The sequence below is a fragment of the Drosophila obscura genome, unplaced genomic scaffold (assembly GCF_018151105.1).
Source record: "Drosophila obscura isolate BZ-5 IFL unplaced genomic scaffold, ASM1815110v1 contig_37, whole genome shotgun sequence".
Classification (NCBI taxonomy): domain Eukaryota; kingdom Metazoa; phylum Arthropoda; class Insecta; order Diptera; family Drosophilidae; genus Drosophila; species Drosophila obscura.
Genome location: NW_024542825.1, coordinates 928,242 through 938,983, shown reverse-complemented (window position 1 = coordinate 938,983; position 10,742 = coordinate 928,242). Strand labels below are relative to the sequence as shown.

At 41.9% G+C, this 10,742-nt stretch overlaps 1 protein-coding gene across 2 annotated transcripts; it reads left to right on the top strand.

The window, feature by feature from the left end:
- Positions 1-9,917: 9,917 nt before the first annotated feature.
- LOC111080636 (SUMO-conjugating enzyme UBC9-like) lies at positions 9,918-10,663 on the top strand. Of its 2 annotated transcripts, none has more exons than XM_041594826.1 (2): positions 9,918-10,027; positions 10,086-10,663. In XM_041594826.1, exon 2 carries the CDS (start codon positions 10,099-10,101, stop codon positions 10,570-10,572), a length of 474 nt encoding a protein of 157 aa, XP_041450760.1. In that variant the 5' UTR covers positions 9,918-10,027; positions 10,086-10,098; the 3' UTR covers positions 10,573-10,663. The 2 variants fall into 2 exon arrangements, with proteins under 2 accessions (XP_041450760.1, XP_041450761.1); XM_041594827.1 differs by having other exon boundaries at positions 9,919-10,020.
- The last annotated feature ends 79 nt before the right edge of the window (positions 10,664-10,742 follow it).

The following is a 10,742-nucleotide window of genomic DNA, read 5'->3' as shown; positions in this document are numbered from 1 at the left end:
AATATTTTTATCATTTTCTAATGGGAAAAAAAAATAATAAAAAATAAAATAAATAAATAAAATAAAAATAAAAATAAAAATAATTCTTGTTAAAATTGCAAACATTTAACACCAACCAGGGACGAATAATAGACACATAAGAATTCCAAATATATTCCAACTACTTTTGATTCTGATTTTAGATTAATATTTACAGCTGGGAAGGGGAGCTGCTATTTCGCTGAATAATATATGTATGAATGGAAATTACATATGTAAATACAAAATTTGTTTATAATTTACGTGTAAAATGATCATCCACGAATACCAACCATACGAGTGAGCAATGTTGGGGGCCAGTGGGCCCGCAACGTGAAAGTTTGCCTAAATGTGAAATGAAGTGGGACTAATTGGATAGCGTTGGATATCACTGGACTGCTTGATCAGAGTAGAATCCAATTTTGTATTAATAACGCTTGGTGGATTACCTTTAGTGTTGTTCTCTCTCCAAATTGCAAATTCAAATGGAACCAGCAACAACAAATGCATAAAAATGTAACAGAAATTTATGCCGACACATAAAGGACACAAAAGTGGCACAAACAAACACTAACCGTACCCGTATAAACTAAAGCCAAAATAGCTGCGAGAACAACAACGCAACACCAGCGACAAAAATGCCCGTAAAAGTAAGTCAGTCAGTCAGTCAGCAGGTAAAAAGTAGTTTATTTAAGTAGCTGAGCGCGTAAAAATTGTATTTTTAGATACATATTTTTAGGAGGAGTAGGAGGTCGTAAAGCATGTCACTTGTGGGCTTCATCTCGCTCCGCCCTCCTGCACCTGCACCTCCATCTGCATCTGCGTCTGTTTTTCTTCATTCAGGCTACAATTTGCATTTGCTTGCGAGTGGAGTCTTTCTGTGTGTGTATGTCTGTGCGTGTGTGTATACTCTCCGCTTCTGTTTGCTTATTTAAGTCGTTTGCAATTTTTACTTTGCACAGTCAACGCATAAAAAATAACCTAGAAATGCACGCGCTTTTTCTTCTTGCTATTTTTTTTTCTTTTAGCGCTACATCCATGATGTGTGTTGCTGTGTGTGTTCTCATCTCAGACGCAACTTCGGTGGCAACTTTTGCAATTACAAAACTTACACAAAACGCGCAAATATACTGTACACATTTCGTGAATTGTACCCGCTATTTAATTTGGTTAGAGTGAGAACCGAGAGCAGAGCAGCGAAGTAGAGAGTAAAGTGGCTTTAACAGCTCCTCTCGCTCTCTTTTGGATTGTCAATCTGCATTGCAACCAAACAACAAAAAGAAAAGAGCATGGACAGACGGAATGGAACGGAACGGTACGGAACGAGCAGGAAGCACGCGAGCAGGTTGTCTCCCCGGAGGGAATCTGTCCACTAAAATGCTATTTTTCACTCTATTCGAGCGGAAGTTGAGCGACAGAGAAGCGGCAGAGCTGCAGAGAAGAGAGCCACAGCGGATTCAAAAGCAGCAGAAGCAGCGCCACCGGATGTTTAGCATACTAACAGACACACAGGCACACAAAAAAAAACAAGAGAGCACAGGCAAGGCAGTTGAGTGGCTCGACAATTGGATACCCTGGACCCAAAGACTATGCAATAGCCAAGATGTTCGTTGCATGATGGATCGAAAGATTTTCTATGGCAATCTCTGACCGCACTGCCTGACCGCACTGCTGCCTGCTCGCTCGGCTTTGAATGTTCGTCAATGCTTTGTTGAGGTGAGTCGCTCCCAGAACCCAGCAACAATGTGCACGATCTTTGGCGAGAAAACCTCTGCTAACAATATATTTTTAGGCTTTTATAATCGCGGAATTTGGTAACGTCACGCCAGTAACGTTCACCAGATGCCTCCGCGGATTTTTTAAAAAAAAGGCGGGAGTTTTACATTTAATAAGTTTGAAAATTAACTCTCAATACTTCATTTATTAGCACAAAAAGTTATCAGTAGCCCTATCCAATTCGCAGAGTTTTGCCATTTTGTACACCAACCTCGAAAACCACTTCTGTTTTATGTAACGCACTTTTAGGTCATACTTTGGCTTATATCTTTAAAACCGTACGCTCGATTATTGCCATTTTTCTAGTGAATATAGGTCTAACCAAATAATATTCAACGAGGATAATCTTTTTTCCAAATTTCAGTTTTTTGACTATCTTTTTCAACATTTTGTCGTACGAATGATACGTAACGCCAGATAGGAACTGCCCATATATCTCCTCAAATATCGAAGCTCATTTATCTATCTGTATATCTTTGTGTTTATATATCTGCATACTTTATGTGACAGTGACAAACATCGGCTGGGAATCATCACACCCTGTGCAGGCTCGCACATGGGTGTATAATAAGTGCAGACAACGCCTAACGTTGTCGTGGTGACAACAATTGTGCATTTGAATGCCGTTCGGGGAGCCCTTGTGCAAGACAGCATATTTGGCTGTAGGCAGGCAGGCAGCACAGCATTGCACCCGAAAAAAGTTTGGGAACAGAACAACAACAAAAAACACCACAACAAGAAAGAGAAAAGAAAATGGAGGGTAGCGACGAGGTATAGTACAAAAATGTCAACACGTTCGAAATCCGCTAGAGGGGCCATTTGTGGTTTCTGAACTTTCGAATCTGAAAGGTTGGCAGGCTGCTGGCCGCAGCAGCTGTAAGTGGCAAGAATATTACAATTTCTTCAAGGAATTGGCAAAGAAATAAAATAAATTCTAACAGTACTGCACCACATTCGTTCTTGTGCCCTTAATTTTTCCTAATTTCCCAGAATTATGCCCTCTGTTTTTTGGGACACTTTGTAGTCTAATTAATGGGCCAGGATAGCTGACCAAATAAGCAGATGAGACCCTTGAGGGCCTAAGAGCGGCACGCACGTATAGCCCATAAAGAAATGAGAAACGTATTAAAAAAAAAACACACGAATGCGGGGGAGTACAGCTAAAAAAACTAAGCACACGCGTAATTTTTTTTATGGCCTGGTCTGGCCTGGCCTGGCTCTTTGGGGTCTAGGAGGATAGCGACCATGGCCAAGCCAAGCCCACAATTTGGCCAGGGGCCAAAGCACACATCGATGGCATGTAATCTGCGATGCACACACACACAGCAATGTGGGTGGTGGAGCGGGCGTTACCCCCATACGTGTACTCACATGCGAAAAGGAAGCATGGCAGCTGTCTGTCTGTTCCCGTGGTGGAAGCCAAACGAAGTAGCTGACATAAAAGGCCCCAGGCAGTGGAGGCAGCAAAAAGGGAGGAAGATGCAGATGCAATTTGCTGGCGCACATCTCGGATATGCCACACGCTGCCACGTCTACCACGAAGTTTCCCCCAAAACCATTTGGGCTAATATTTTAAGTTGCCTCAAGCTGGCAGTGATTTGTAACCTTTGATGAGTTGGCAGGTTACGCGCTGAGAGGCAGCGAGCAGACACGGCATAACTTTTGCAGCCTCTGCGCTGGCAAACACCAGGAAGCCATAGAGGCCACATTTGGTAATAGAACACTAGCGATAATACTTGTTACTCCAAATAGGGATATCTGGCTCAGTTTTAGTAGTTCCAGCTGTGGGAAACGCATCGTGAAAAAAGATACCGATCCTGCTCGTTCTGCTGTTACTGCTGTTCATCTACTGTTACTGCTGCTGCTCTGCTGTTAATGCTGTTCATCTACTGTTACCGCTGCTGCTCTGTTGTTACTGCTGTTAACCAATGGTCCTTCAGTGGGCCGACTTGCTCACTCCCTGTTACATTTATTTTCATTTACCGCTTCAGTATTTATTCTGTGCTAAATTAAATCTGTAGAAAATAAGAATTTTGTAAGCTTTATAGGTGGTGGGTTCTTCTGGAGAAGACATGGCGAATGCCATATTCCTAACTCCTACTGCCCCTCTGGATTATATCTTTACCGCCTTTATCTTTTCGTGATCTTTCCCTGTGCTTGTATTTTTAGTCGCCGTCGTCGACGTTTCCTTCTAAGAATTTTGGCTTTTTGGCTTTGGACTTGCAATTGCTGGTTTCCTTATTGACGCTGTTTGATTCCGTTGATTTAAATTTGGAATATTTATGCTTGTTCGTGCACGTTAACACGCCAAGATAGCAGAACAGCCTGTTACCGCTCTCCGCTAACAGCAGACTGTTAGATTGCTCTGCTCTCTTCTCTCTTACAATCCACTCGGCTCTTTTTTATCTTTTGTTTACATCTACGACGTATGTAGATATGTGTGTATGTATATTCTTTGCAGATTAACAGTCGGGAGATTATGTAAACTGCGTGACTCAGTAAATCAATTGATAAATTTCCTAATCTTATTCTTAATAGGACCGAAATATTTCGCGTACTGCCAATTATGTTGCAGTGCCTCCTGCTTGACGTGCCATGCCGCCTGAATGTGCAATTTGCTAAACTTTAGGATCTGCCATCGAAGTCAAGAAGTGAAGCTGAAAACAGTTGTGGTACGTGGTACGTGGGGGTACGGGGCAAAAGGCTGCGAAGTGGCTCTCAAACTCTTGTCGCAAAAAGTTCATCCAGCTCTCGGGTCGGACGGGAAAACCCGAGACCTTACAGGTGTGGGTATGGGTACCGGGGGGGGATTTTGCACAACTTGGACCACTCTGCATAGTGAAAATTAGTTATTGTCTATGGAAATAATAGCTGCAGGTAGGTGGGTGGCTGGGGACTGGGGACTGGGGGGGTGGGAATATTCTTTGTTGTGCGTTGAGTAAAAGTTCTTGATCAACTTTGGTGTTTTTCTTGGCCCCGAAGTCGACTCGGTGCAGGTCGCAACTTTGTGTGTGTCACATTGACCAGAGTCCGCACACCCACCCCCCACACCCCCCTTTTGACACTAGATTTCTGCCAACCCCTAAATTAACTGAGGGCCAAGCAGTTGGCTCTGAAATATGCGTCTGGCATTGGGGGTTTTGGGGTTCCTTGTTGGTCCTTCTTCGGCTTGGGTTGCACAATGTTTTCCTTCTGTCATCTGACTCCATTCTACAGTTGTGTGTGTGTTTAACCAGCTGACGCCCACCCAAAATGAACACAAGACCCCAAATCATGAATACCAAACATCAGAGAAGGATATTGTACATATGGGCAAGAATATTTGGACTAGATGGTACCTGGGAATCAGCAACTGGAAGGCGTTGGAAGCCAGAGAATGTCTGCTGCTGTCTGTTACGCCCCTTTATGCCACTTATGCCGGGTATTAAAAATGGCTAACCAAAGAGTTAAACGTCCCAAACGGTACACACGCATTGTGTTAGTCCAGCAGTGACCAAGGAGGAGCAGCAGGAGGCCCAAGGAGGGGGCAGCAGCACATGCTCTGTGTGCCCCATATGCCAGGAGAAACAAGAACAATAGGAGATGGTACATGCCATATGGCTGCCTGTTCCAGAGCCTCACCGAAGGACAGGCAACAGCACAAGGAGAGCGATGGAGCAGCAAAATCTGTGAATTATGTTTTTGGGTTTGGGGGCATGGCAGGCTCTGGCAGGCCCTGGCAGTCCCAAGCAAAGTGAGAAGAAGCTGAAAAGTCCGTAATTTGATTTTCCCTTTAAATTGATGATGCCTCTCCGCCTCTGCCTCTGCCTCTCCTTTCTCCTTTCCATTTGCGATCATTCACCGAGAAGTGAAATCCATTCAAGAAATGGATATGCATTCGATTACACTTTCAGTTGCAGTAGCCAGGCGTCTCTAATAGGCGTTTCCATGGCACACGAACAAAGAGCTTGCCACACCAAACACCCTGATTGGCAAGCAGTGCAGGAGCAGCCAGTCCCAGTCCTTGGGGCTAGTAAACACGAGAACTTCAGCTTGAGCTATCCAGTTAACAAGAATGAAGGCCACTAGACTTGTCACCTGACAAGCAAGAAATTTTAACTTGTCAACGCACCTTTTTGCAGTGAAACGTGGTAAACATTTTTAATAAAGAACCAGAAAGTTTAATTGATAATTATTTATTACACTACCCGGCACGATTTTTCCTCAAGGAGCAAAACCAACTTTTTCTTAAAGATTTGGGGCTTAGAAATGGTTTGATGTTATTTTTTTTTTTTCTATGGCAAAACTTTTTTTTAAAGAATTTTTTAAAACTGGTATTTTTTTTTTAAGCTTTTTTCAGAGGTAGCGCTTGGTTTTTTCACATAACTCTAGTATCTTACGTCTGGTTGTAAAGAACTTTGCTATTTTGAAAAGATAATTAAAACAGCTAGGCAGAATAAAAAGTCATGTGTTGTTATAAATTTGTTTCATTATCCCCAGAATCCTGTATGTTAACTGCCGTTCACATCCAGCTTTCAGAGCGCTAACAGTGTCGCAGTAACAGTCCTAAGTTGTTAACAGCGCTGTTGTTCTGTTACAGCTACTGCTACTGCCCTAAACAAGTTAGAATATTCAGAGGTACCTAAGCCTACACACCAAAAGTATTAATTTACAAATAATATCTAAAACCCAATCAACGAAGTCAGTTTTCAGGTAAATATTTCCATTACTTACAGGACTACAGCGTTAGGGTCAGAGACACGGCAAAAACTAACTTCAAATGGTGGCCTGGCGAAGGACCTACCTTGGCGCATCCATCAGCAGCGCCGCCGACACCGCCGACGCCGCCAACAGAAACGCCCTTCAATCATGTAGGGGACTTGTACGAAACGCCCGCTGACAGCAGCTCTCGCCCACAGAATTTCATTCAATTTGCAAAAACAGAAACCGAACCGCCACATCGAACCGGAGTGGACCGGCACTGGAGTGCCAGTTCCCAGTTTGTTCCACCCACCCAAACGAGGCTGCTGCATGAGGTCAAATTGATGAACATGGCCAAAGTTGGCCTGTTCTTACCACGGCCAAACAGAAGAGAAACCGAAAAATGTTCCTGTTTTGCCAGAGTCTTCAATCAAAAATGCGTCGGCAAAGTTTTAATGCTTGCTCTCCCTCTCTACAAACCACTGAAAAAAAAAAAACTACAGAAGGGGGAAAGTTTTTAAGCGACGAAATGTGGTAGAAGGATGCCAAGTAGGTGTGTGGGCGCGAGGGGGGGCGTGGCAAGCTGCTTCCTGGCGCCCAGCTTGATAAATGATGTGTCGAAAATAAATGATTATGCTTTCGGGGCGGGGAGTACCCGACAAAAGTTTTTTGTTTTATACTTTTGCCACTTTGCTGTTTTATTTTACAATAAGATGGGGGAGGAGAGGAAAGCCATCCAGCCAAAGTTGATGCAAGTTCATCTATTTGCATGCCTCATTTGCCGTATTGATTTTGTTTTGCTTACATTTTGCTTGTCGGAGCTTCAGGGGGGGATTACTGTACATTTGTTTCCATCAAATCCGGCTTAAGACTTACACAGTTTTTGTCATTTTGAAGTTTGGTTTTGTTGGGTGTGAAAAATGTGCATTAAATTAAGTGAAATATATTTTTGGCGTAGCTTGGGAGCGTTCTCGTGAAAGGTTTTAGACTTTGAAATTCAATGTATATTTTTACAAGGCCCAAGGTCACCATGACCATGGGTTTTTCTAGTATATTATAAGTACGGAATTTCCTTTCCTGTATAAATATATTTATTTGTACTCGTAAATAATATATGTAGTGTAGTCTCTGTTTCCCTTTGCATAGGTTTTTTGATTATCTTGTAGTCGTTCCAGCAGCCCAGAGCAAGGCTCAGCCATGCTGCAATTATTTAAGGTGGTCTCTTCGGCAAAATTAGATCCTTAACAATGTTTACAATATGTGCGAGTGAAAAGGCTCAGCGCAGTAAGTGTGAGTGAAACAACAATGAGCGTGTTAGAAAGAGTTGATTTTTTTTATTATTTAATTTCTAATAATTTTGAATTTAAAATTAAACGTGGTTTTTCTTTTTGGATAGATATTCTTTTGTTAAGGCTCTTAATTCTAAATCTTTCTCTCCAACAGGCGAGCACGCACTGAACGTTAAGGGACTAAAAACCGAACGATTCAAATGCAAAACTGCAATCAAACATAATCAAAATGTAATCAACACGAAGCTCTAAACCTTTTTCACAATCTCCTCATCGTTAAGTACGTTGCATCTCGGCTGAGTTGCAAATCTCGGCTGAGTTGCAAAACTATATCAGTGTTGTATTATTATATATATATATCAGTGTTGGTTGCCAGTATTTTTTATTGCTCTTTTTTATTGCGCGCAATTCAAATAAGTTAACTGCAATTAGAGCTAGACAAACTAAAAGAGCTAATCATGCAAAGATAGCTAAGAACTAATACTAATTAGAGGAAAGGTATGTTAGTATTAGTAATTTAAGAAGAGGAAGGGGATTAGTAGTGGATATTATATGGTAGAGTAGAGCGAATTATAATCCGAGTTTAAGACCCTAAAGTAGAAGGAACAAAGTAAAGTTTGTTTTATTTAATTTTTATTTTTTTTTATTATTCAATGATTCATTCATTTGCACCCTCTTAAGATGCTCTTTGGTGAAACTGTGAAAAGCAACATTTTGTCCATGCTTATTGCACAATTCGCAAAAATATTTACGGCGGTCCTCGGGAGTTGAATGAATCTTTGCCTGGTGAGTCCTCAGGCGATCCGAACAGGTGAAGTTCTTGTTGCAAACTTCGCATGTTTTCGACTGCCCATGTCCATGAACAGTTGTTTCATGCTTCCTAAGCGACTCCGCTGTTTTCACCACAATTGGGCATTCATTGCAAGAACAATTTTTTTGGCTTGAATGCTTATACATCATGTGCCTCTTCATGTTGGAAGATTGCACAAATTTAGCAGGGCAAAGTCTGGAAAAAGGTATAAATTTATAAATATAAATATAAATATTTTGAAGTTTCATATACTTACTCGCAGGCAAAATTTTTTACACCCCTGTGCGCTTTTAGGTGTGACGTCAAATGATATTTAAATTTTGTTTTAAATCCGCACAAACGATCAAATGAGCAGTGGTAGACTTTGTTGATTATTTTATAGCCTGACTCTATTTCGGCTCGGCCATTTTTGCCGTACCGTACCGAAGCGAATTGTCCCAGTAATTTTTGTCTTCGGCCTTAAAAAAATGTGAGATTTCCTCTGCCAGGCGAGTGCAGTGGGGGCCGATGTCGAGTATGCGTTTATGAAAATAATCTTTGATCAACGCTGCCAGCGCGATTCGTCCGGTTCCGGAGAGTTCCTGCTGCTCATTTGGAATGTTGCGATTGGGAAGAAGAGACCACCTTATACAATTGCATCATGCACCAGACCCGAAGACAAACGACAAAACTCCATTGCGACTTGTGCTGCCGACTTAGCTTTTTTACCGTCCCAACTAAGGGGAAATATTTGGGAACAGCGGGAAGCGGGAATTTAGGAATATTTGGCTAGTTCCGCATTTTTTAATGGTGCCACTGATCACATAAAAAGTTTGACAAAGTGCCAGGTTCTTCATTATTTTATATCGATATTTGCCAATACCAAAACAACTAGTTTAAGGCAAACCATAATTACTACACCAAACGTCAGCGTCAATGGTAATAAAATCAACATAAAAAAATATAAATACTGCACAAATATTACCGACCATTTCCATTACCGTACTAATGCGAATCTGAAGCTAAACCCACAGAGCTAAAACAGGTAATGGAAATACCATAAAAAAACATATTGCATATACCCCACTAAAACAATTGTTAGAACCGTATATTAAGCTACTGCTTTTAGTTTTTTTCAGATTTTTTTAAGCTAGAAACAGCTGTTCTTTCGGATGAAAAGTTGGCAGCACCGAATGCACCGCTTCCTTGCATCAACTGGAAATTATAGTAGTGTTCCTTTTTTTTATTTTAAAATAAATGCATTATCGGTGCATGTATAACCCTGTCAAAATATATAATTTTGTATTTATATGGCCTATATGACCTAATAAAATGCCCATAGTTCAAGATGGCGAACTGATTCCAGTTCACGGTTCAAGAGGCACAGCTATAGAGGTGAACGACGAAAAGTCAGTCAGTCAGTAGCAAATCGGACTCGCACCGTACAACAGATCAAATTTTTACGAGGTAAGAGGTAAGAGCGACAAAAAAAAGGGAGTGCAAGATCTACAATCACAAGATTTGTTTTGCAGAAAAAATTTGAAGATGTCTGGTATAGCGGAATCTCGTCTGTCCGAGGAGCGCCGAGCCTGGCGCCGAGAGCCACTCTTTGGCTTTCTTGCGCGCCCAGCCAAAAACTCCGATGGGACCCTTAACCTCTACATCTGGGAGTGCGGCATTCCCGGCCAGGCAAATACCGCCTGGGAGGGTGGCCTCTACAAGCTGCGCATGATCTTCAAGGACGACTATCCAACATCGCCGCCCAAGTGCCGCTTCGATCCGCCTCTGTTTCACCCGAATGTCTATCCGTCGGGCACTGTGTGCCTCTCGCTGCTCGATGAAGACAAGGACTGGCGCCCGGTCATTACCGTTAAGCAGATCCTATTGGGCATACAGGAACTATTAAACTCTCCCAACATACGAGATCCGGCCCAGGCAGAGGCCTTTACCATCTACACTAAAAACATCAACGAGTACACGAAGCGCGTACGTGCCCAGGCCCGTAACATGGCAGCATGAAAAATATAAGCACCGTATATAGAGCACTCTATATACACTCGATAATTACATATATGTGGAACAAGTTGTGAAATCAAATAAACTCCATTTCAAGCTACTTAGTGCGTATTCTAATTACACTTTAAATGGAAAATGTGCAGACAAAATTTACATTTATGTACATATGTGTG

Excerpts from the sequence above, each read along its gene's own strand:
- LOC111080636 (XM_041594826.1), top strand. The coding sequence starts at position 10,099 with ATGTCTGGTATAGCGGAATCTCGTCTGTCCGAGGAGCGCCGAGCCTGG.